The sequence below is a fragment of the Thrips palmi genome, unplaced genomic scaffold (assembly GCF_012932325.1).
Source record: "Thrips palmi isolate BJ-2018 unplaced genomic scaffold, TpBJ-2018v1 HiC_scaffold_15, whole genome shotgun sequence".
NCBI classification, from domain to species: Eukaryota; Metazoa; Arthropoda; class Insecta; order Thysanoptera; family Thripidae; genus Thrips; species Thrips palmi.
The window spans coordinates 13,609,418-13,635,113 of NW_023144624.1; the positions used below are offsets into that span (position 1 = coordinate 13,609,418).

Sequence of the window (25,696 nt, forward strand, 5' to 3'; positions counted from 1 at the left end):
CGCATGCGCAGCAGGCTACTGCGCACGTCCCTAGTACAGTCAGCTGACCCACGGGGCAAAACAGGCTGAGTCCGAGGGGTGATTCGAGTGTTTTCCGTCGTCAAATGCGACGGTGCGGCCTTACTCTGGTTCTCGTCTCCTGAGCGTGTGAGCCACACAGCTTGAAGAAGGGACCTTCTGCATCAGTGCATGCAAAGGTTGGCGCGGGTGTCGATCGTGTCCGAAGAAGCGCCGTGCTTTGTCACTCCCTAGTCGGATCCTCCCAGCCTAACCTCTCGCCAACAGTGCGGTGGACGCTACGCTAGCTCAGTGTCTTGCGGTGCGTCGCCCACTCCGAGTAGCCGTCGCCGTTTGTTCCGTGCGACAAAGGAAAATGTCGCCGCTCCACGTCTCCGTGGCCGTGCTGGCCGTGTTCGCCTTCGCGGCGTGCGGGGTGTCTGCTGACAAGGACAAGTTCAAATGTGAGTGTCGTGCTGGGGAATGGATCCTTTGTTTTCCTCCGTTTGGGCGCATTTTGGGCACTGCGCCGCAGGCCGACGCCTGGCCTGCCGAGCGGCCTGTCATGCGGGGGTGCGGTTTTTCGTTGGTCTGCACGTGTACGCGTCCATGTCGGACTCCCTTACGCCCCTCGGGGCCGACTTCGGGTCATGTCAACAAGAGGCCTGCGTGGTGCAATCCGTCCGTCATGCCCCGCCTCATTTGCATGCGTGTGTCAACCTAATAGGCTTGCTTCCTGCGTTTCGATAATAACTTTGGACTTGTTTTTTTCCAGGCAAGCTTCGGCCCGCTGATATTCCCAAGGAATGGGTTTCCATGGTCGATCCCTGCGTGAAGAAGATGAGGGAGCAGGTCCAGACCGAGCTCACCGCCTCCATGACCTACCTCGCCATGGTAATTCGCCTTTCGTAGGACTTGCCATTGATTCGAGGTTTAATTCATGTGTCTTCATATCAACTTCTGTTTTTTCAGGCTGCTCACTTCTCTCAGGACACTGTCAACCGTCCTGGATTCGCTGAACACTTTTTCAAGTCCGCTAGTGAGGAGCGTGAACATGCCATCAAGCTCATCGAGTACTTGTTGATGCGTGGTCAGCTGACCAAGGATGTTGGAGACCTCATCAAGGACCCTGTAAGTGCTTATCTTCTCTGATACCTTCAAATGTCTGAAGTGTGATTCTTGGAATGTCACTGACCTTTCGCTTTTCTGTTATGTTTTACAGCGCCCCAAGGGTGATGTCACTTCATGGGTTGATGGTGTCAGTGCCCTCAAGGACGCTCTCAAGCTCGAGGCCAGCGTTACCAACAACATCCGTGACATTGTTGCCGTCTGTGAGGACCCTGGTGAAAGCAAGTTCAACGACTACCATGTATGTATTTCCTACTTTTGCTGCGTTTTGTTTGGTATCCAAAGGCATGTTACTTGACACACTATTATATTTCAGCTGGTCGACTACCTGACTGGAGACTTCTTGGATGAGCAGTACAAGGGACAGCGTGAGCTCGCCGGTATGATTTCCACTCTTGACAAGATGATGCATTCCCATGGTGCTATTGGAGAGTTCCTGTTTGATAAGAAGCTTTTGGGTTAAACTTCACCACTGTTTTTCCCAGTTTTGTTGGACTGAAATATGTTTCATTTTGGGAGTTTTTTATTCCTCTTAAATTTTTATGATTAACTCTATTCAATTTTCATAATATGCATCACTATGTTAAGGTTTCTTTTTTCTCATCAGTCAATATTCTAGTTTGATTCTGTGTACAATTAGATGTGCCATCGTATGTTTTACTTTGAATTTGTCAATTTTAAATGCCTTTGAACAAGATTAGCTTTAACATGTTCATTTTCACTCTGAAAACCTGGAGTGTTACTGATGACATGACTCTATTTGTTCAACAGTAAGTTCATTCACAGGCACAAACTTCAGTACATCTTGAAACTATTATTAATGAAATGGAGTGTTTTGCACTTGTGTAGTGAGTAAAACTTTGTATCCTGTGATATCCATTGTGGTGATAACAATCAGTGCAACCAGTATTCTAGCAACCTGGATGACATTGGAACCTTATTTGTAAATACCCAAACCCAAGCCGAGTGTTTCCAAAATTTAAAGGCAGAACAAAATTTGTTTACGTAAAGTAAATGTGTTTTTCTTACCCATCACCACTTTTTTTTTTTTTGAATGCGGAGTCTGTGTGAGCTGGTCTGTTTATATTTTTGTAGTTAATTCATTTTAATAAATTTAATCATTTTAGTCCTCATTTGTTAATTTTGATGCTGTACCCTTTCCACTCGAGTACTGGTGCTGATAGAAAGCTGCGGGGACACGTGAGTCAGTGTGAAGTCTTGACTCGAATCGAGCCGCCGGTGCTGAACTTGTATTGCCAGTAGCCGCAGACAAAAGCTCAGATAAGCCCTCGCGGGGTTCGCCGTCGCGCAGCGTCCAAAGTGCGGCCCACGGCGGAGTGGCTCGGCGAGAGGCGCGGTGGCGGCGCGGCGCTGCCCGCGTCTGCGTCGCCGCGGCAGCGCGGCAGCTGCGCGCTGGAGGGGCTGGAGTGCGGGGGCGGGGCAGAGAGCCTGCCGACTGATTCCGAGAGTCGTTTTCGTCGCTCTGTCTCTCTCGCACCTACAGGGGACGCCCCATGAGTGCGAGACAGAGCGACGACAACGCCTCTCGGAATCAGTCTGCTGCTGTGTGCAGCGTGCGGAGTGGATGTCGATGACGACGCCGCGTTGCGTTTGCACTGGACTTCCACCCGGATGTGCGAGCCGCCCGGCCAACTTCCGGGGGGCAGGGCGCGGAGACGCGCGCATTTTGAACGTCCCCGTCGTTCGCGAGCGGCTGCCGGTGGCCGCGGTGGCAGAGGTCAGGGGGACGCGGCCTTGGGGCTCCTGAAGGGCCCCTCGGCCGGCGGGGCGCGGCGCGGGGCACGCCGAGAGCCCCGCGGGGTCGATGAGCCCCATTGTCAGGCAGTTAGCCTCCCAGGTCCTGGCTAAGCGCGGCTAAGCGGCGCGGCCTTGGCGGGGGCCTCGGGGGCCAGCTCCCGGCCACTCCCGACCTCCTCGCCAAGGCGTGACACTCCTCCGCCGCCGCTCCCCACCGCGACAGCACAGCGCCCTTTCGCCAGCAGTGAGCCCTTTCGCTTCCTTTGGCGCTCGCTTTAGCGCCGCCCGGCCGGTCTAATCAAAGGCCACGTCGCCGTCGCGCTGACGAGCCTCTCGTCATGTCAAGAATTAATCCGACGCGGACGTGCACCAAATCATGTCGCATGGCAGCCGAGCTGGCCGAGCCGCTCTTGGATCTGCATGTAGCAATGTGGCAGCGCGGCCGCGGCGTCGCCACAACAACAGCAGCAGCCAGCAGCGCACAGCCGGTCTATGTATATGTGCAGCCTGGAGATAGCGCTAGCGCGGCCTCTGCCCACCACGCCGCCACCGTCACCCCGCGCGAAAACAGTCCGTGCCGATAGGGGCCTCCATGACGGCGACGGGGCGCGCACTCATTCGTGCACGCGGGACTATGCGTTCATGTGGACCGGGCCAGATAGGCACACTGCTTCACGTTGCGCCAATCCATGTGGAGGCGGGAGGTGGACTTGTCGTAGAGCCCCAGCAGGCTTGATTCCGAACACCGCTGTCTCTGTCACTCCTTTCCAGGACGCCCCATGAGTGCGAGAGAAACAGAGCGATGAGAGCAGTGTGCTCGGGATGGGATCAGCCTGCTGGACACGTGAGGCACGACCCTCGCAAGCGAGAGCGGCCCCGCCGCCGTGCTATCTATCGCCAAAAGAATCTGCCCATCCCCTTACTTTAAGTGCAAAGCTCCTCCTCGTGCTGGGCCGCGGCCTCGGCGCGTGCACTTGTGCAGCAGTACAGTCCGGTTGCCGAGTGCTTGACTGCATCATCGCCGCCGTGAAATGAAACTAGAAACGCGTCGCGGCGACGCCAGGCGACGCCAGCTGGAATCCCCGATGCGTGTTTTTCCGAGAACCGCATTCGCGCATTCGCCATCGCATCCATTCGTCGCGGAGATTTTCAGAGGCTGCCGCTTGATCGCGGTCTCGAGTCTCCTGTAGAACCTGCGGCGGTTCGGGGAGGGACATCTCGCCGATGGCGGCGCCTGGGAGGCTGGCAACGCGCACTGCGGTACTGCGGTACCGCGGCACCCCCTCTGGCCCACTCCCAACACCTCTAAAAGAAGCCCGACGCCGAGCCGTTGCGACGCAGGGGGGCAACATTTTGCACACGGGGCCACGTCACCCCCTGGCCGCATTCTGCGGTCGTCCGGGCGTTGCACGCGGCAGGCCGCGGATCGCGGCCCGAGGCCCGACGTACTGTATTCGAGTACAACTGGGGCGGTGGCTGCCAACTTGCCGGGCGACGTGTTTATTTCCCACAAAAGCAAACTGCGTCTTCCCTTCCTCGTTCCCTTTCCGCGTCAACATGCCGCCGCTCTGCGGCGGAAAAAACGGCGGAAAAAAGGAGTCGAGTGGCCGGGCCGCCTCTTTGCCTCGAAACAACGAAAACGGCACGTAAATGAACGGGCCTTGCCTCGCGTCGCTTCGCCCTGCTTGCATGCTCCATGTCACGATCCGGTTGCCGCGGCGGCTCCGCCGCGTCCTGGCCGAGCTGGCGGTGGGAACGCCGCTGGTCTCCAGCCCGCTGCACTAGTACATGAGGGTGGAGAGGGAGTGGGCCAGCAGACCGGTGAAGGCGGTCAAAATCCCGGACGCGTTTTGAGCTGCAGAGTCACAAGGGTCTCGAATCGAACGTGTGACCCCACCAATGGATTGCTGTCCGAACGAGGAATCCATTGGTGGGGTCACACGTTCGGTTCGAGTCCTGTTTAGCGACGCTGGAGCTCAAAACGCGCCCGGGATTTTGACTGCCTCCAGCCGTCTTCTGGCCCACTGTGCGACGTGGTCGGCCACCGCCGCCTCCGGATCCGCGGCCCTGCGTGTTGCCAGGCGCGTAGCGCAGTAGCGCGCCCGATAGCCCTCATGTCCGACCTGGGCCGAAAAAAAAGCCTCCCTCGCGCATCCCTAAGTGGCCGCCGGGCCCCAGGACCGCCGCAACTGCCTCTGCCGCGGTGCGCAGACACGGGGGGCCGCCGACGGGCCGCCACTTGCGGCTCTTTGCTCGCCGGCAGTCCGAGAACCGCTAATGCAGCAGTCGTGCGATGATTGAGGAGCCCGATTAGATAAGTCGTTAGAACGCAGATTAAGTTCCAAAGTCGGCGCCTAGGCTCGGCGTCGACGGCGTCGGCGACGTGCTACCGGGTGGCGGCGGTGTCTCCGGGCGCACCGGGACATTGCGTAACGACGGCGACGGTGACGACGGCGACGACCCCGCGCCGGATGAATGACTCGCCGGTAATCGGCCACCGTGGCGAGCCGTCGTGCGTCTCGGCCTTGTTGGCGGACTAATTGAAAGGAAAAATCTCGGCGATGCGTTTTCGGACCGTCGGCCGTCGACGCATCGACGCGGACGCGGGCGTAGCGTGGCGGCGGCACCGCGGCGGGACTACCGGTGCTTCCCTCTGGCGGCCGCCGCGCGCACTGCGTCTGTAGGCGCGGGGTATCGCCGTCGCGGACGGGCCCACGGGGTGCGAGACACGGCCCGGAAGGGCGCGGCGCGTGCCGCCGAGAGGCCACGACGGGGACTCCTTGAGGGCCTTGAGGGCCTCCAGGGTCACCTGCTGGCGGCGGAGGGTGTGAGCGGCAGCAGGTGGCTGGCCGGGACGTGCAGGGAGGGGTGGAGCTCGTCGGAGGGACGACGGCGCGGGGGCGGGCAGGCAGGGCAGTCCGGCGGGGATGCAGGACTAAGATCTCGTTCAAGTACAAGCCATGAAGCAGGAACGAATCCTCCGTCCGGAGTCCTCAGGGACTGCCGCCGGCTGCTCTGTGACACTGGACTAAGGATGCAACACTGCAGCAGTGCCCGAAATGCAAACGATCATTTACAGTCGAGCCTTCAGTAGCAATAGTAACCGCGTCGGGTAGGCAGGCCGCCGTGTGTCGCGTCGGCCCGCCCGCCTTCAGACAGACCTGCTCTACTCCGTGTCGCTCCCCGTCGTGCAGGTGCTCCCCTCCCACCTCCCTTCCCCCCGCCGCCCTTCCCATTGTCTTTGCGATGCCGGCGAATATCGAGTGAGGATTAGGAAGTCCAATTTTTTTACGCCGACCGTTTCCCGGCGAGTTTCTTGTTATGCAGGCCCGGCCCCGCCCGGCCCGCCGCCGTCGAGCACGTCTGCACGTCGAAGCGGTTCGAGGTGAAGAGCAAGAACCACGCAGTCGCGTCCGTCGCGCCGGCAGTTACTCGGCTCTGTTCGGAAGGAAGAGGAGTTTGGCGCGTGAAACAGCGCCACTTTTGGAGGAACGGTAGTCAGTCAACCGTCGGCTTGACTCGCCGGCCGGACAAAAAAAATTGTCTGGTGGTTATCTTTGCGTTTCACATGTGTTAGGAGAAGTATTTTCTGGTTCGCGTCTGCACTGAGTCGCCTATGCTGACTGCACGGTATTTCGAGTTGACCCGCGGACCGGAGGGGAGGGGGAGGGAGGGGGAGGGGCGCAACCCGCCAGACGGCCGGTCTGAGCCGCGATGCCCCACCGCGCCCCACCACGCCCGGCCGCGCCCCACCGCGCCCGGCCCCAACCAGTTAGCGCGTGTGCCAATCTAGAAAGTCGTTCATGCCAGGCCTCGCATTGACGTATAGGATTCCGTGGTGTAGCGGTTATCACATCTGCCTAACACGCAGAAGGTCCCCAGTTCGATCCTGGGCGGAATCATTTTTTCTGTCCGGCTTAACGGCGTCCTTGGGAAAGCCATCGATGTTCTTGAGGCGGCAGCGCGGCAGCGGATTTTCGATTGGCCGCGTGACCGAGACAGCCGCCTGCGTCAGCGAGGGTAGGCAACCCAACCAACACGCCTGCATCGCAGAGTGCGTCTCACGTCGCGGAGGGGCCGAAGGCCGATAGTCACCGACCGATACCTCTCTCTCTCTCTCTCTCTCTCTCTCTCTCTCTCTCTCTCTCTCTCTCTCTCTCTCTCTCTCTCTCTCTCTCTCTCTCTCTCTCTCTCTCTCTCTCTCTCACTCAAGCACCAGGTCGGCGGAAAAGTTCCCACACACAGTACAATCTTCCGCATTGAGGACCCGAGTTTTTTGGGGCCATTTATGATTGGGGGCGGAAAAAAAAACCGATGAGTGTAAAGAGTTGTTGCTCACGGAAATGTCTTATGCAAATGCGAGGGCGAGCAGCCAGGTTGCAATAAGCAGTCCAGTTGCATCGCGGGACGGGGACGCAGGGCGCGAAGACGACGAAAAAAGTCACCGAAACGGGAAGGAGCGCGGCGAAGCAGGAACCGTCCAGTTGTCTCGTCCGCGGCGTCCTCGGCGTCCTCGGCGTCCTCCCCTACGACGACGGTGGTCAGATCTTTGCTGCTTCCCTTTCCTCCTTTTATATTTTTTTGCGTAATCGGTGGCATCACATGCAAAGACAGAGCAGAAGATCGGGTTCCGCGCGCCCTCCTTTGTCTCTTTTTTTTGTCTTTCCCTTTTCTTTGCACATGTTCCATTATCCTTTCCTTGCTCTTCATCATCACTTCTCGGTCCTCCCTCATTTGCATACGCTTCTGCGGTAGTCACCCCAAACACCGCCGCCTCGCCCCGCCTCGCCCCGCCTCGCCCCGCCACCCCGCGCACCTAAAGGGTTGCGCCAAGTCCGAGCCCGGGATAAAGGATTGTCCGAGGACGCTGCTTTTTTCTGGTCATCCTCCCCGCCGCGCCGCCGCGCCGTGCGCACTGCGTGTGCGTGTAGCGTCTTCGGCAGAGCGCGTATTTAAAACGCAGTCTCTCTCTCCCGCCGCATTGTCTTTAGCGTCGCCTCTTTCTTTGGTTTACTCTTTTTTTCCGGCCAAATCGGCCAAATGCCCCGGTGCCGCCTGCATAGCAAGTAGCCCGTGAGAGAGTGTGAAAAACTGGCGAGACGTGGCCTTGCGTCCCTGCGGCCCTGCACGGCCCGGCCCGGCGATGATGCACTTCTGGGCGGCGAGGCGGCCAGGCGCAACATCTCCCGGCGAGGCCGGAGTGCCACGGTTCCAGCAGTTCCAGAGCGAGTGGTCCTCGGCGGCGGCCCTCCCAGACCACTGTCAAATCCGCCCCCGCCGTCCTTCATCCGCCGGATAGCTTTGAACGTTACCGCCGGGTCACAACGCTTCCGCGGGTGGCTCCGGGGGCCGCGGGAGTGGCGGGGGCGGCGGGGGCTGCGGAGGTGGCGGGGGCGGCGGGGGCGGCGAGGGCTGGTGGCGCCAGGTCGCCGTTTTTCCTCGTTGGACTTCCCTCCCCAACCCTCGCCCCCCCTCTTTCCCCCCGGCCCCGCGCGCAAAGTCACTTCCCTGCGCCCTTTTTTGCACTCCGCTGTTCGCCTCTGTGCTTTTTTTTTCTATCCAGAATAAGTAAAGCGCACAGTGCCCCGCTTTTTTCTTTCGTTCCTGGAACTGCTGGGCCGTAATCTTGGTCCTCTGCCCCTGTTCCCTTTTTTTCCGCGACGAGTATTCGCCCGGCGTGTGGCGTGTGTATAGTTTGCACGCGAGCGTGCCGATGAAGGGGCCGGAGGTGGGCGTGGTCCCCCTGGGGCGCCCCCGTCGGACCTCCAGGGTGGCCCAGCCCGGGCGAGCTGCTATTGGGGACAAGAGCGCGGCACAATCAAATTTTCTAATTTTCTAACGCGTTGGCTTTGAGAGTGGTTGTATTACTCCTTTTACAAGTCATTTTGACAACGACGAGGAAAACGAACGGAGTTTATTTTGTCGGTTTGACTGTAGGCTCGATGGAGAGTCGTCCAAGTTTTGGCGGTCCAAAAGCAACCACTTTGTCCTAAGATCGATCCTGCATAACTTTTTTCCTGGCCGCGGATCGATTTTCGGTTTGTCATTCCCAGCCGCCCAGCTCGGCACCAGGACCAGGATGCTGCGCGCCGACGCTTTGACGCTTTTTGCGCGCGCTCGCAATAAAAGTACCCTTTCGGGATTCGGGGCCTCGCAGTTTACACAGTGTCTCCGGGAAATTGTCGAATTGACCAACTTTTCGCGGAGTCTCCCTCGCGCTTTGCGACAGAAATGTAATTTCATTTCAGCAAATCGGCCAAATCTAAAAGGGAAAAGGAGTTTGGTGGCGGGCAGGGGGAGGTGAGGGGGAGCAGGGAGAGGCGGCGGGAAGGGTCTGGCACCCTTTCGTTTTGCTCCAACTCGGTTTTCATCCATTTCTCCGTCTCCGCACCCCTCCCCGCCCCGCCCCGCCGCGCCGAGGCAGCCGAGGGGTGCGGTGCTGCGCTACCCCAACCAACCCCTCCCACCCTGGCCCCTCCTCCCTTGCTCCTCCCTGCGGGCCCTGCGGGGTGGGGGTAGGTGGGGGGCAAGCCTTTTTTCTCCCCTCCCCTCCCTTCGCAATATCGCGCTCCTCCCCTCCCCTTCACCCTTTCTTCTGTGCCTTACATGTTTTGCGGAGCTTCTCAACTTTTTTCCGGCCGCCCCTTGGAGGGGGAAGGAGGAAGTGCGGTACAGTGTCGGAATGCCGGAGGCTCGGCCGATCAGTCTGTAACGTAAGCACCTCGCGAGCGTTCCGGATTTCTGTCGCGACGAGGCTCGGCCTGGGTCCGGGAGCAGAGCTTTCGCCGTCCGGCCCGGGTTCGAACCCCGCCGCAGTGGACGCGCACCGCCTCGCGCCTGCCCTTCCGTTTCTCAGTTCCAGGACGCCTCCAGGACGCCTCCAGGACGCCTCCAGGACGCCTCCAGGACGCCTCCAGGACGCCTCCGGGACGCCTCCAGGGCTCCAGTCCGGGGCCCAGGTCCAGGGCAGCTCCAGAAGTCAGCCTTTTTTCCGGCGCGCCGCGGCCCGTACGCCCCCTCCCGGCTAAATTGAGGCGTATGTTTTTTCCCCTTTCGCCCGGGCGGTACGGCGGCTCCGTTTTTTCCGGCGACCCTTCGCTTCCCTCTCTCTCCCACCCCCACGCCGCGTCCGTCCCGTCCCGTCCCCGTCCCGTCCCGTCCCCGCGCTGCGTCTGGCGAAGGGCGACGGTGGCGCTGTCTGCCTGTGCCCGTGGCGGCGGCGCGAACTAGCGGCGCCGGGACGGGCCGGGCGCGGTGGCCAGGCCGAGGCGCGGTCTGCTTGAGTGTGGCGGTGTCCTGGCCAGCGGCAACGCGTCAGCCCGCCGCGCTTACGCCGCGCTTACGCCCCGGACCCACCGGAGGCACCGCACGGAGCCCCAGCAGCCACGTGGGGCGGAGGGCGCCAGTGTGTGCGTCCGAGTGTGTCTGTGTCAAGTGTCCGCCAGTGCAAGTGCGTGTGTGTGCGTGTGTGTGCGAGCGTATGCCCCCGCCACGGCCCCGTGTGTAGTGTAGCAGCGCCGCTATGGACGGTCGCAGCAGCGCCAGCCCGACCAACATGCCCAGCAAGCAGACGGTGTCGTCGGTGTCCTCGGGCACGGCGAGCAGCACCACGGCGACGTCGCCCCAGCACCCCGCCACCCCGACCTCCCCCGCGACCGTGACGTCGGCCACCTCGACGCCGCCGTCGGCGTCCCCCATGGGCCCCGTCGGCGGCGTGCTCCCGCCCGGCGTCCCCGGCAGCAAGATCCTCGGCAGGAACACGAACGGCACCGGTGAGTAGCGCGGCGGCGCGATCCGGGATCGAATACCGATCGGGTCGCGCCTTTTGTTCATCATTGCGAGGTCCGCAAACATGTCGGGGCTGCAAGGGGAGTACAAAAGTACCCTCATCGTGATAAGCCGCTGCAGCGAGAGTCTGGGCCTGGGTGGGCTCGGCTCGGCTCGCTGGGGCGCGCGCCCCGCGCGGCTTGTGGCGGCCGGCTCCGCATTCACATTCAGATTCGTGGGTTCTTTCGAGTGGCCGCCTTTGACGCCGCTTTCGGCTTAGCGGGCTCCCGTTGGCTGCCATCAACTAACGCCACTTACGGACGGTTTCGTTCTCGGCAGTGGACTGACTTTAGAGCGTGGATCTTTCGCGTGGATTGAGGTAACGCACTGTCCCCGATTAGAATTCATTTCAAGCACTAAGTACGTTTACCCCATTTTGTACGTCAAGCACGATCTGTCGGTGCTAGTCGTTGTAAATAGTGTTCCAAATTGAATTTTCTGTTGACAGTAGGCATGCTCCGTGCAAGTAATGCAAGTGGGCATGCTAACACGAACTTGGTCCAAACCAGAATTTTCACTCTCGAAAGGCAACCCGTTGTCGCAGATTCGTCTCTGTGTTCTCCCTGTTTCTGAGATCTCATGGAGCTAGAGGCAGTGTTCGATAGCATATCTCTTGTGGCAGGCTAAGACTGTGAAGTAACTTTGTTGCAACTCATCGCGAATAGGGAAAGATCATTTGTTGGAATGGTTGGTTCCCTCCGAAGGAGCGCAGCTGTGCAAGGAAGGGTCAACTTGAAGGCATGTTCATTCAAGGGTCGTTACTGTCAGAGCAACTGTCCTGTTCTGATCCATTCTTCATGCATGCTTGCTACTTGTTATGAACTCCAAATTCGTACATTTAAATTCAAGCGTAATTACTCGCACGTTTGGTTGTGAAATATTACCAGCGCCTGGCATTGTTATCGAAGTCCGCGGCTTAGTGCCCTGCTTAGTGCCCTGCCCTGCTTGGCGCGTGCTTTCGCAGTGCTCTCCCCGTTGCAATACACCCCCAGGGTGTCCTGGCGGGGGTGGGATTCATTCCTTCTTTCTAGCCAATGAAAAGCTTTGATTGTTCTTGATAAATTTCGAGTTGGCTCCACTTCCCCTGTTTACCATTAGAAAACAGACCCAAAAGCAGCAACGCAAGAACGCTGTGCGGTCAAAATTTACCCATTAAAATGTAGAGAATAGACAGAAAGATGCCTTTTTTATGAGTTGTTACTCGAGTTTCATTCGCTTCTCACCAATAAACTTGTCCATTTCCTACCAAAATCCTCGCGACCGCGCTCTCGTAATTAATTGGTGATCCAAATAGAAAACTAAAAAACAGACCCTTAAATTTGCATGCACTGTCTTCGTTTGAAAACGACAGTAGCTGCGTATTTTTTGCCGTGCAGTTTCGCTTGGAAATGCCGGCTTCTGGTACGTAATTTGCACAGTGCTTATTGATCGCGCGGCACCCTTTGTTTTGATTGGTCAAGCTCCGCTGACCGCGGCGGCGCGGCACGGCCGTGCACCGTCGGGCACGGCACTGACCAGGCCACCTGTTACTGGACAAGCCGCAGCCAACCGGTGGCCAATTATACGGAAAACATTTAGCAGATGCAATCTGGACAGTCAAACGTGTCACTAGCCACGCGCTAGCCGCGCTGGTCGGCTGGGCGCGCTGCGTTCGGCTGCTCCGTATGTCCCAAAGCCAGCTGCTATGGACCTTCACAGCAAGTTCGTTTACTTTGATATGAAATTAAATTTTTAAAACGTGGTTCATAGCGATTTATTTGCCCTCTTTGTCGTTGTGTTCGTGCTTTCGCGCCAAAAGGGTTGTTTCAGCAGGGTCCCTGCAGCTTTTCCCGCCAAAGAGAGAGGGAAAAAAAAGTTTGATATTAAGAGATGGCCACGCTTGCGTTTCTGTTTAATTTTGGGTTTTGCCGTTCGCCGTCCTCGCGACTCGTTCGTTTAATTAAAGAAATGGTGGCGAGGAAGGGTTGGAGCCAAGCGGAGCCAAGCGGCGTGCTCTCTCCCTTTTCTTTTTGTTTACTGTCTGTTATTTCCGCCGACATCGCCAGCCGCTGCGCGATTTCATGCGGAGGTAATGCCCAGGAGACACCATTCGTAAAAAAAAGAGAGATTTAAAAAAAGATACATTCAAGTTCAGTCAAAATTATTTTCTAGATTTATCCGTTTCATAAATTTCAGCTGTAGTTTGCCGCACTCGCTCATTTGAAATTTGTGATACTTGAAGTCCCGGAAAGAGTTTCGTGTGTTTCCGCCTGGCCGGTACAAGCGTCTTTTTCGCGAGGGGGAAAAAAATGGTGCAACTGCTGCTTGTTGAGACCCAAGTGCAGGCATGGCTGCCTGGGATGGGGACGTGGAGGGGAGGGGGAGGGGGGACCTCACCCCTCGCAGCCACCCCATTGGTCCTCCCCGCGCCGACGCGGTCCAACCCGCGAGCGAGGCAAATCGCGCGCCCGAAAATTAAGGATTGAAAGCGGCAAGCGGCAGGAATAAAAAAAATATGAAAAGGAAAGAGAGAGACGGAATGAAAGAAAGTGCGGAGGGAAGGGAAGCCACCCCTGAGGCGACCCCTCGGTGAGCTTGACGGTGGTGGGGGACGCGAGCGCGCCGGACGCGGCAGCGCAGCAACGCAGCGTGCACGCCAAAGGGGTGGCGAGGCCGGTGAGGCCGCGTCCGAGCTTCAAATTGTGTGATAAATATCTCGTCATCATTTTACTGCCCCGCCGCCAGCAAAAGTTCGTTATCAATTAATGAAATAAAAAAAGGAAAACAACGCCTACAGATGCGCCAAAACGCGGCCTTACCCTGCGCTGAATCGCAATGTGTTTGTTGGAATGATCGGCTTGCCGTGGGTCGTTCGGCCGCCGCGCCGCCGCTGCAAGTGACAAAAACTTATTCGAATAAATGGACTCGAATTGTGAAGGTGAGGGATAAGTGGGTTTCGTCGAGGAGTTTTTCCTCTCGCCTGCATTTTTTTGTCTTTCTTATTACGGGCAGTCATCAATCGTAAGTTGCCAGTCATGTTTTTAAGTCCTTCGTGTCGGTCCAACAGTTTTTCCCGAGCTGCGCCTCCTCGGCCAGCCTGGACGCTTCGGCTCGGCGCCTGACGGGCCGGCCGAAGGGCCTACCGGCATTCCAGTAGTTTGGTCGAAACTGTCCCTATTCGAACCTCGGCGACGTCCAAAACAAGCCCCGATCGGTTCCGCGCCAATAATGCGAAATTAATAGCAATAAAAAAAGCAAACTCCTGTGAGAACGGGCGAGAAAGCATGTGACGGGGTGGCGAGGAAGACACCCTTGGCTCTGCTTCCTTGTAGACACGCATTCAGATCAGGTTCTTGTTGTTTTTTCGGGCATTGTTTTTGTGGGCGCAGCCTTTGATGAATCTACATATAACGAACCCGCCACCCTCTGGCGGCAGCGCGGCAGCCCCGCGACGCCAAGCCCTCTTCCTTCCGGACCTTCCCGGACGGCGGCTTATTTTTTCCGCGTTTCGTCCAGTTTTTATGAACAAGTGCGCATCGGTGGGAACGCGGGGACCTGTTGAGTCAAGAATGAGGAAGAAGGGCCGGCCAGGTACCACAGTGTACTACAGGTGGGGTGAGCGGTCATGGGAAATCTTGCCGTATGCAAATGAGAATCTCTTTAAGGACAGTTTGCTTTTTTCCTCTCTCTTTTTTCCCACTTTTTTTCTCAATCCGTGTGCGTCAAAGCGAGTGCCGCGACGCCGCCGGCGTTGCATCTTCCTTGAGAACAGTTTGTTTCAAAGGGGTGCGCTGATGGGCGGTCAGCCTGGCCGGCGGCGATTTGACGACCAGACGATATTTTGGCTGATTCGGTCCGAAAGGGGGGAACGTTTCCAAACAAGTCCACTCGAAAGTTGATGATTGTCGACGATTGTGTTCAAACCGCCCTCCATCTTCCACGGCCGTCCGCGCGGCTTTTTGATCGGCGGAGTAATCGGCAATAAAATGGAATCGGAGTCGAAGAGTCGAAGGCCGCCTAATCCACAAGGGGTGTGTGGATGCGACCCTTTTTTTTTCTGAATGGAGTTTACCTGCCGCACCCTCGTCGTGTGCAGTGCGCGCGACCCGCCGGGGGGTGCGTCTGGGAGCGCCGCACTCTCTGTCGCACACGCTGCGGGCCCGCGGCCGAGACGAGGACGGAAGATACCCGAGTGCTTTTCGAACGCGCCGAAGCACCCGTACGGCGTCCCGCGTGGGCCCACCCGACCCGCGCGCGCCCGGCACGCCCGGCACGCCGCCGCTGTTTTGATATGCAGTGGAGTACCTGCGCGGAGCTTCAGTCCTGGTCGGTCCGCGGCCTACGCCGCAGCGTGTGCTTGCGTCATAACGCTTTGGTTTTAACTCTTTGGTTTGCCCTAGATTGTAGAGCCATTCGAAATTTACCATCCAATGAAATTTGGATACGTGTTAACGGACAAATTCTCTCGCACTCGCATAATCCAATTTTTTACACGTGCACGAAATTTTGAGCGCAAATGTGCTATCGGAATATATTTGGGCGAATTTTGTTTGATTAGACGTCTTGCTACACAATCGTGAAGTGTATAATATCTATAATGACATTAATTAGTCTCAGTAACAGACATTTTTTTTTTTTGAGTTTGTACAAATTTTTAATAAAGATTACCTTTGCATTTGAAAAATAAGCAATCAATAATTTGAAAGACCAGAATAACGCCCTGACCCTGCAGCCTTTCTCCACTGCTAATCCGAGCACGCCTCTCTGATACGTCTTTGGCCTAACATCATTATATGTTTTATGACTCGCTCTCCTACCCCCAACACACACACTCACACGCACACACACGCACACACACACACACGCTCACAGACACCGAGACACGCGCATAAAAAAGGGTCCCTATCCTCCTGGGCGGTTCGCGCGGCACGGCCACGGCGGCGCGTCCCGCTAACAGAGCAGGCCGACCACAACAATCCTTCTCCCTCCTCCCCGCGCCGCTCCTCCGGCCACACGTCTTCTCCTCCTCCTTCTTCTTCTTGTTCACCCCTTTACGGCGCGTCCCCGGCTCAGAAAATGATGACGAGCAGAAAAAAATCTCGAAAAGACACACACACCACACACACACACACACGCAGGGGATAAACAGGAAGGATAAAGGTAAGAGCACTTTTTTGTGGCGGGGCGGCGCAGGCTACGCCGAGTGCTCGCTGCGCCCCCTGACTCGGCGGAGGGTCAGTCGCTGGAGGCCGGCCGTGGGCTTGCCGTGGCTTGCCGTGGGGCCGGGCCGTGCATATGGGGTAGTCATTATCTCTGTGGGCCTCAAAGACCGCGGCCGGGCGGCAGGCCGAGCGGCCTTCTTGCCGGATTTGCCCGCCATCTGTTTCAGCCCCATTTATCACGGGGGGCTCGGTTCGGTGGCTCGGAGGTTGCGTCACCGAGCCGGACGGCCGGACGGACGGACGACGGCGACCCCGCGGCCACGCCGACGCGCTCTTGCCGCGTCAGGGAGGTTGTCCAAGGTCAGCCCGACTGGGAGAGTCCTCCTCCGAGGTGCAGGGCGTCGCGTCGGTGTCTAGTCCTCCCGATCCGGCTTGACGCAGTTTCACACCGCGCTGCTTCCCCGATCGGAACGGAGCGGCCTCTGGGCCTCACGATCGGCCGAGGAGCAGGGCCAGAGACGGCTGGCTGGGGCGGCGGCACAGGGAAAAAGCGAACTGGGAAAAGAAGCACGAAAAATTGGACAGAAAAAACGCTATCCGTGGGCTAATGACCGGAGGAAGGGTTGAGCCGAGCCGAGCGCGGGGAGCGAGTCCGGGCGCGCCGCGCCGGAGCCGCCGGAGCCGCGCGTCCCTCCCTCCGCGTGGCCGAGCCGGGCATGCCTTTGCATATTCATAACATCTTCCGTCATCGCGGCATCGCCGGGGCATCGCGGCGCGACGCGTCTTTCCCACTTTTTTGGTCACTTCGGCCACTTTTTTCTCGCCACTCCCTTTCCCGCCGCATTGTCTTTCGACTCTTTTTTAGCGCGCCGGTCCGCGGGATTCGGGTGCCGCGGAACGCCGCGGAATGTGGACCAGGGATGATGAGGAGATGATTTCAGGTGCCGGTCTCTCTCCGCCCCGCGAGTGTCTTTTTTTTGCCGGCCTACACGTTTTTCACTCGCGTCTTGGTTTCTTTTTCTGTTGTTTTTTTTTTTCGGCCCCTGATCGCGCCCTTTCGGCTTTTCTCACGAGCAAGCCTTTGACGGCATCGGCCGGCACATCGTATGCAAATTTGCCTTCGAACTTTCTCATAGCGCACACCGCGTTCTTCTAATCACTTTTTTCCGCCGTTCGGCCCAGCGCACGACGTTCCTCTGGGAATGCTGGGCACCAACACCACCACCACATCACCACCGCACCACTACCAACACCAACACACCGCGCCTCGACCATGGAAAGGCAAAAACGCGAAGCGTAGGGAAAAAGTGCGTTGAAAAGCAGCTTACTTTACGATCAGGGCCTAACCGAGGAAGATCGTTACGACCACACGCGCTGTCCCGGCCGGGCCCGGCAGGCCGAGCTGGCAGCCCCCTCCCCCCTCCCCCAAAGGCCCCAGGTCAGCCAATCTCTGGGAGCGACATGCCGACAATTACCGGCGCCAAGACACGGCTTCTTGCGCCCCTCGCCACCAAAAGAGGAGCTGCTGCGCGCAGTCTCTCTCTCTCTCTCTCTCTCTCTCTCTCTCTCTCTCTCTCTCTCTCCTCTCTCTCTCTCTCTCCTCTCTCTCTCCCTTTCTCTCTCTCTCTCCCTCTCTCTCTCTCTCCCTCTCTCTCTCCTCTCTCTCTCTCTCCCTCTCTCCCCCTCCCTCTCTCTCTCCCTCCCTCTCCCTCTCCGCCTCTCACTCCTTCTCTGTGTTAGAGAGAGCGAGAGAGACATCGGTACAGACATCGATACACTCTCGGTCCGTCATCGGCGGGCTTAATTAAAAGACACATTTCCGCAAACGCCATAAATTACTTCGGGATTCCTGGCGCGGGGTACGGACGGCATGGAGTATCGGCAGGCGTCGATAATTACCCCGTGCTAACTGCAGCGACCGCGGCCACTGCAGAAGAAAGGCCGATCGCGAGGCGAGGCTCCGCGAGGCTCGTGAGAAATGTGAAATATGAGCGTCGCGGGCGGAGGGAAAAAATGGCGCGCGTTTCGCTCGATACCACCGTCATCGGGCCACATCGGGCCGAACTGTCAAAATGAAGCCAAAGGAGGAGAAAAACGGCGCGTCGGCGGCGCCTTTTTGAACAGAGGAGCCGTTCGACTCTTTAGGAGCAACGCGCGTTATCGAAGGTTGCGCCCGCGCAACGATGGCCTGACCGGTGTCAAGGGGAGCACTCGGAACTCATGCGCGTTCCAGACTATGAAGACACGTGTCCGTAGATTTTGAGCTATCTTGCGCAGGCATTGATTGCGGCGTCTTTGGAGTCTCCTGCATACCGAGTCCCCTGGATTACCCCTGGAGTCCCTTGGATCATGGATACTGAGTCCCCTGGGGCCAGGATCCTAGATACAGTACTGCGATACTGAGTCTCTTGGATACTGAGCCCCCTGATACTGAGTCCCCTGGATACGTACTGAGTCAGCTGGATACAGAGTCTGCTGGAAACGAGTCTCCTGGAAAAAGAGTCTCCTGGATACTGAGTCACCTGGATAAAGTTTCCTAGATACTAAGTATCCTGGATACTGAATCCGCTGGAAACTGAGTCCTCTGGATAAGGGTCTCCTGGATGAGAGTCTCCTGGATACTGAGTCCCCTGGATACTGAGTCCCTGGACTGAGTCACCGGCAAAGAAAGGCGACGGGCGGGCTTGGCTTTAACGACTGCCTCGGGCTCGGGCCTTCTGACTGCCCGGCTACTGGACTTGAGGCAAAGACGCCGAGGCAAAGAGACAGAGCGCGATACTGTCATTCTGTCTTTTTCTATCCCCCTCATTGCCGGCTGGAGGGCTGGAAGCGTGACCGCCGCAACGAGTCGTATAATTGAGATTCCTAATACAGGTACACACTCGGCGGGAAAAAAGGCAAGGTAATGTCCAACCGATGCGAAGGGAAGGGCCAGAAAAACAAATGAAGCGTACACATTTTTGTGCGACAGCTGCTCGCCATGGCGCACGAGCACTGGGAGCGTTCCTCTGAACATGTTCACGGCGACGGTCACTTCGATCCAAAGCCAACGGCAGCTGCGATCGCGCGCCGTCGGCCTCCCTCACGTCGATTCCGGCAGTGTACTCATTCTCTGGTCAGACAACAGTTTTTGGTTGCGTGGGCGCTCCTCCCGCACGCATGTTAATCCTTTTTTTTTTTTCGATACTATTCTACTTTTGTTTAAGGGCTGGGCTGGGCGCTTGGCCCTTCACTTCCTTGTTTTTGTCCAGCCGCTGCCCAGATGGCCCAGTTGGTCAGGCTGCCCTGGCGGCAGCCCCCTGGCCTGGCCCTGGCCTGGCCGCGGCCTGGCCGCGTGAACCCAAGGACAGATGGTAAAGGGTTGCGCCGCTGCCCGGCCGGCCCACCCCACCCCGCCCCGCCAACTCATTGAAAAGTGCCGCGGACACAGGATGGACAGCCTAATGGGGAGCAAGGCGACGGCGTGGATCGGTACAGCCAGAGGCACAGCGGGGCGCGCCGTCCGTTTCACTTCCACACCGCTCCACGCGCTCCGGTGGCACTCGGACGCACGCAAAGCAGGCCGTCCCGCACCACGCCTTACAATGTCGCGGAAGCAGTCCCCAACGTCGCCAGATATTGCAGAAATCGATTTGGAAAATTCTTTAGAAATGGGAGTTACTACCCCTTTCCACTGCTCAGTCGAGCCGATGGATAGTTCCCGAATCTGCACCAGAGTTCGCGGTGACTTCATAATTTTCTAACGGCCGTTCAAGGGGGTATAATTTCGTCGCAACTACGAGTTAAAGTCGTCAGGAGCTCATTCCAGTTTTATATTCAGATTTCTCAATCACCTCTTCCCTCATGGGGTGCGTGGGCCACACTGCGCCGCGCCAGCAGCCTGGTGGGCCTGATGCACCCGGAAATGACCCCATCAGACCGTCACCTGTTGAACCAGGAAGGGCGCGCCCCCACATTCACTCTGATTTCGTATCGAAAAAAAAATAGAAAAAAAATTAAAACAGATTATTGAATGTTGTTACAGCCGTTCATGAGATTGTTGTTGTTGTTGGAAGCAGCGCTTTGTTTTTACTGTTGCTACTGTCCCTATGGACAGCTGGACAGCGTACGGGTTTCCGGTCTCCAGTGAAGCTGCCGGACCAGAGCAGAGGGCAGTGCGCCCCCTCCCCCACACTCCCACACCTTAGCGACACTTCGTCGCACGGTAGGGGCGGGGTCGTCGGCCGTTGCCCCCGGGGGCGGCCCCGCGGAGGGCGACCCCCGCCCCCACACCTTCGGCGATTGAGAGATAGGACCTCACCGTGTGTTTGATCCGAGGATAAACATGGGTGGGTGGACGAGAAAGGGAGGAGTGGAAAAAGTGCGTGCGTGTGTGTGAAGGGGTAGGTCTTTCTTGCGATGCGCTCTCTCACACACTCACACGCAGCCCGGTCCTGTCCACCACGTCGCGCTCTCTCGACAGGAAGAGGCTGAAAAACGCGCGGAGGCGCGACCGGACGTAAAAAGCAGTGGGCACACACAGGTCTGTCCACCGGCAGTGCCGCGGATGGTGTGTTTGTCCCTTCGGGTCCTTCAGGTGCGATGTGTGTCCTAAACATCATCTCTTCCTGCTTCCTCACAACTTTTTCAGTCAGCTCGGCAGCGGGGTGACGCGAGGCCGTTGCGGGTCCTGCGCTCGGCGTTCCTCGGCCATCGGCGCTGAAGATGGCCATGCTGCCCCCCCCCCCCCCCCCCCCCCAGTCTCCTGAACACTGAGTTCCTTGGATACTGAGTCCGCTGGATACTGAGTCCGCTGGATACTGAGTCCGCTGGATACTGAGTCCCCTGGATACTGAGTCCCCTGGATACTGAGTCCCCTGGATACTGAGTCCCCTGGATACTGAGTCCGCTGGAGTGAGTCCCGGATACCGAGCATCTAGTATGTTGCGACCCCCTCCACCCCTTTTTCCTCTGTTCAATGCTTGAAACTCGAGCCGCCAACGGTAACCGTGCTCGCAGGCCCAGGCAGGCCGCCGCGGCGAAGGGCTGCTTTTAGCAGTGCGTTTGCCCTCCTTCTTCCCGCCTTTCCCTCCCCTCCGCCGCTTCTGCTTTTGGCTTTCCCCGACGACTGCCGCGTTGCCTGGCGTTGCCGCGTCCGTGGCGGCGCGCGTTTCTTGCGCGCCAGAGTCCTGCTCCGCTTTTTGCCACCCAGCGAGTCCTTCCGCTTTTATTTTATATATTCGGCTAAAATTACTCCGCCTTTGTGTGTCTGTATGTGTGTGTAACTGTGAGTGTGTGTGCGGCGGATAGAATCGGGGCTGGTGACGCGCTCGATGTCGACGTCTCCGGGCGAGGGCGGGGGTGGTGGCAGAGCGGCGCGGGGTGGGGTGGGGCGGGTGGCGGGTCGGGCCGCTCTGCAGACGATTGCGCGGGAAGAAATATCGGCGCATTACGGAAGTTGGCCTGGACAATGGGTGGCCAGCCCGGCGGGGAGAGTCTGCTGCAAGCGAGCCTGCAAGTGCAGTGCCGGAGTTATGAGTGCGGCGTGCCTGATGAACGGCATCGACGCCGCCGGTGCGGACGACACGACGACGACGGTGGCCAGGAACGCAAACCGCCACCAGCGCCCGTCGTTTCGGTGTATTCGAATTTGTTTTTTTAGCATCTCCTCCTTTTTTGAGAACGCTTCGGACGTCCTCGGGCGCCGGCCGGTCGCTCCGCATCGCGTTTTACATCCAGTTGGAGGGAGGGGGAGGGGGAGGGGGAGGGGAGGGGAGGGGGAGGGGGGGGGGGGGGGCCCGCCCTGCAGGGTCCGCGCCACACGAAGCGGCAGCAGCGGCTGCAAAAAGTACAGGGGGTTACGAGAACCCCGGCGACCAAAAACGCGAGGGCCGCGCGCCGTGCGCTGTCCCCTTGCGCCCCGCCCCCAACCCCGCCGGACCCCCCCCCCCGCCCCGCTGCCCCGCCCCAGGACCCCGCCCCAGCCCCGCCCGCCCGCCGCCCGCGCCGTGCGCGCCGCCTCGCAGCCGCCGTGCGGGGGCTTTTTGTCAAAGCAAATTGAAGCCATCTTTCGCTGGCGAGCGGGCGGGGCTGGCGGGGCGGGCGGGGCGGAGCGCCTCCGTGCTCCGTCAGGCTGGGCCGGGGGGACTCAGGGGCTGCTGGGCGGCAGTGGCGGCCACCACTGTGTCCGACAAACTCTTGGCACGCATACCCGCGCCACTCTGTAGACGCGTAAATTTTCCGGCTCCACGCCCACACGCCTTCGATCCGGCCCTTCCACCGCTGTTCGCTCGAGAAGTGCGGCAAGACTGTCGCACCTGCACCTCGGCGACGGCGCCCAAGACGGCGCCCGCCCTGGACCTCCCCTCCGCTGTAACACTGTAACCCGTCCCGGGACATTGTCGCGACGCTCCGTGTTGCCAAAGCCTTCCGCGCCATATCACTCCGTTTTATGGGTCCGGAGCGGTAGCGGTCCGGGCTCCGGGCGGCCGGGGTGCGGGGGGCGGGCTGCGGGGTCCGGGGACGAAATAGAGCGCGGGTCGGGGTGCTTTCTTCTGCTGCTGCCTCGCCTGCCGCCGCCCCGTGCGCCTTCTTGGTCCTCTTGGTCTTCTTACCGCCCTCTATTTTGTCTTGGTTTCATTGCTGCCGTTGGGGGAGGTTACTACCGACGCCGTCGACAGCGGCGTCGTTGTCTTGACCAGGGCGGGGTGGGGCAGGGCAGGGCGGGGCGGGGCGGGGACGCGGATAATACCAGCCGCACTGCCCCGCCAAAGTTATGACAACTACTGGATGCGCCCTCCGCCGCCCACTCCGAGGAAGCCGAGCAAGCGCAGCATTGCCGCCGCCACACACGAATAGAAAGAGCAAACCGAACTTTCCCGCCATTTTTTATTCCTCCCCGTCGTCCGATGCCGCTTATTTTTTTTCCCGGCTCGATGCTAGAGGGCGGATAATGCTGCCTCGACTGCCTGGCCAGGTTTTACGCCAACGCAGCAGCATAGCGGCCGAGGGCAAAGCCGAGGGCCCGGCGGCCCTACGGTGGGGTGTTCTGCATTGGGAAAGGCTGCCCTCGATTCAAGGCCCTTCCCGGGGCGCATGCAGCCTCTCGACAGCCCTTTGGCAGTGCGTTGGCATCCCTTTGGCAGCCCTTTGGCAGCCCACCGTGGGGCGTTCTGCATTGGGAAAGGCTGCCCTCGATTCGAGGCCCTTCCCTCGGGGCGCATGCAGCCTCTTGACAGCCCTTTGGCAGTGCGGTGGCATCCCTTTGGCAGCCCTTTGGCAGCCCTACCGTGGGGCGTTCTGCATTGGGAAAGGCTGACCCCGATTCGAGGCCCTTTCCTCGGGGCGCATGCAGCCTCTCGACTGCCCTTTGGCAGTGCGTTGGCATCCCTTTGGCAGCCCTTTGGCAGCCCTACCGTGGGGCGTTCTGCATTGGGAAAGGCTGCCCTCGATTCGAGGCCCTTCCCTCGGGGTGCATGCAGCCTCCTAAGAGCTGTCAATTGACAGCCCTTTGGCAGTGCGTTTGGCATCCCTTTGGCAGCCCTTTGGCAGCCCTACCGTGGGGCGTTCTGAATTGGGAAAGGCTGCCCTCGATTCGAGGCCCTTCCCTCCGGGTGCATGCAGCCTCTTGACAGCCCTTTGGCAGTGCGTTAGCATCCCTTTGGCAGCCGTTGGCGTTAGCACGGCGTTGGCGGGCATACGGACGGTCATTTCGCCATTATTGGCTGCCCGGCTCCGCCGCTCCGCCGGCCTTCCTGCCTTGCTTGTTCTTCTGCCCGGCTTCTGCCCCCTCTGTTTTTGCCGCTGGTGCTATTTCACCCCCATGTCCGCCCCGCTTTTTTATTTTCGCCGCCCCTTTTTGCCAATTGCCCCTTTTTCCTGACTCCCCGCGCGCTGGCCGCGCCCGTCTTGGCCGCGTCCGTCCTCGTGCCCGCCGTCCTGTCCGTCGTCCGCCTGCTCACCCGGTGCCCTTGTGCTTGCAGTGGTCATGACGTCCGTGCCCAGCAACGAGGCCGAGCTGCAGCTCTACCGGGTCATGCAGAGGGCCAGCCTGCTGGCCTACTACGACACGCTGCTCGAAATGGGTGAGTACAAAGAAGCGACACGAAAACGCGCCCAAATGGGTTTGGTGGTTTTCGAACCCGCGCCAACCTGGAAACCCCGTGGTTTGTGTCCGCAGGCGGTGACGACGTCCAGCAGCTGTGCGAGGCCGGCGAGGAGGAGTTCCTGGAGATCATGGCCCTGGTGGGCATGGCCAGCAAGCCGCTGCACGTGCGGAGGCTGCAGAAGGCCCTGCAGGAGTGGTTCAACAACCCAGGTCAGTTCTGGAGCCGCACTGGCACGCTGGGGAGCGAACCCCAATGCCAATCTCAAAATGCGAATCCCAATGTGAATCCGAATTCGAGGCGCCCTAACGAACGGCGCCATGAAGCACGGCGGGGGTGGGGGTGTAACATGACGAAAGGTTTATCGCCCCCGGGGACGGGGAGGGGCGGGGAAGCGGCGGGGAAGGAGGGAGGCGGAGGCGGATAGGGGAGGCCTTGGAGAGGCTCTTTGGACTGGAACGTTTTGATATGATTTCATTGCCGCGAAACCCTTTCCCTCGATTCTTACTCTCGCCTCCCCGCCCCGCCCCGCGCCGCGCCGCTCCCCTACAACAAGGAGTCCCTCTCGCCGCTCGCTCCCTTCATGCTCCCTTCCGGCGGCCCGGCGGCGCGTCGCGGCGCGCTGCATAACCCTCCCCTCCCCTCCCCTCCTCCCCCCCCCCCTCCCCCTCCCCCCCCTCCCCCGGCCTGCAGCGCGCCGCGACGACGACGCCATCGCCAAAGGGGTGCGGGCATTAAAAAAGGAGCACTTTTATTTTTCTGCATGCCACACTTCTTGTCGAGCTCGGGGGCGGTGGGGGTGGGTGGCGCGGTGGCGGGGCGGGCGGCGCGACGCGGCCGCAGATGAGTTCGACTGACTCATCATCTCCCTCGGACTTGTTCACCACGGCCGCGACGATCTCCTCGGAGGCACTGTAAAGCGCTCATGTCCTTGGCGCCGAGGCTGGCTGGCTGGCTTGCCGCCTTGCCACGCGGCGCCGGGCCGGCCGGGCTGGCAGGCTGGCTTGGCGGGGCTCGGCCGTCGAGTCGAGGCGCCGCGATGAAGAAAGAAGGCGCGGGGGCAGGAAAAAATGGACCAACTTGGAATACTCACCTTTTTTCCAGGCGGGGGCCGCCAGGGGAAGGGGGAGGGGGAGGGGGACTGACAATTTTTTCGTCGCCATTATGTGCTTGCTGGCTGGCGAGCTGGCGGGCCTATAAACTGCTGACGTCACAGCGAGCGGCGTAGAGCGCAGTAGAGCGCCGTGGTCGGGCGCGCGCTTTTTTCCGCGGTTTTTCGAAGACACGCCGCGCCGCACCGTCTTGCCGTTTTTTGCTTGCCTTTGCCCTCGTGTCCTTCCCTCCCGCCTTCCCCTCTCTCTCTGCTGCTGCTTCTTCATGCTGTTCTTCTTCTCCTCGACGCGCGAGTTCTTGGTGAGGGCCCGCTACAAGTCAAACGCAAGGAACGAAATAAATTAGGATACATCTCCGGGAAAAACCAACCGCGGGATTCGAGATCCGCCCCGCTTTCCTGACGCGCAGGGTCGGGGCGAGGTGCTGCACACGGCGCTGCAGGAGGTCGCTAAAGAGCCAAAACTTCCTTGAAACACAATCCGCAGTCATAATTTGCGCCTCTTTTTCCTGGGCTCGCCGCCCGAAGAAGTAAGGGCTTATGCAAACGACTGTACGCCGAGATATATCCGTATCCGGTTGTCCTTTTTTCCCTTTTTCCCTTTCGCCCTCGCTGCCACTCACTTCTTTCCCTTCTTCATTTTGTCCTCC

At 59.2% G+C, this 25,696-nt stretch overlaps 2 protein-coding genes and 1 non-coding gene across 3 annotated transcripts in view; all 3 read left to right on the forward strand.

The window, feature by feature from the left end:
- The first annotated feature begins 54 nt into the window (after positions 1-54).
- On the forward strand, positions 55-2,140 carry LOC117641853 (ferritin subunit). The gene is made up of 5 exons (XM_034379546.1): positions 55-461; positions 773-891; positions 970-1,128; positions 1,220-1,366; positions 1,442-2,140. Exons 1-5 carry the CDS (start codon positions 374-376, stop codon positions 1,586-1,588), a joined length of 660 nt encoding a protein of 219 aa, XP_034235437.1. The 5' UTR covers positions 55-373; the 3' UTR covers positions 1,589-2,140.
- A 4,572-nt stretch (positions 2,141-6,712) lies between these two features.
- On the forward strand, positions 6,713-6,785 carry Trnav-aac. The gene has a single exon. It is a non-coding gene; the product is annotated as a tRNA-Val (tRNA).
- A 2,817-nt stretch (positions 6,786-9,602) lies between these two features.
- The window catches only part of LOC117641284 (NGFI-A-binding protein homolog), a 29,177-nt gene continuing 13,083 nt past the window's right edge, over positions 9,603-25,696 (forward strand). Inside the window, exons 1-4 of the mRNA XM_034378467.1 lie at positions 9,603-9,919; positions 10,420-10,655; positions 23,813-23,914; positions 24,010-24,147. Coding sequence (XP_034234358.1) covers positions 10,439-10,655; positions 23,813-23,914; positions 24,010-24,147 — 457 coding nt within the window. The 5' untranslated portion in view covers positions 9,603-9,919; positions 10,420-10,438. The remainder of the gene's footprint in view (positions 9,920-10,419; positions 10,656-23,812; positions 23,915-24,009; positions 24,148-25,696) is intronic.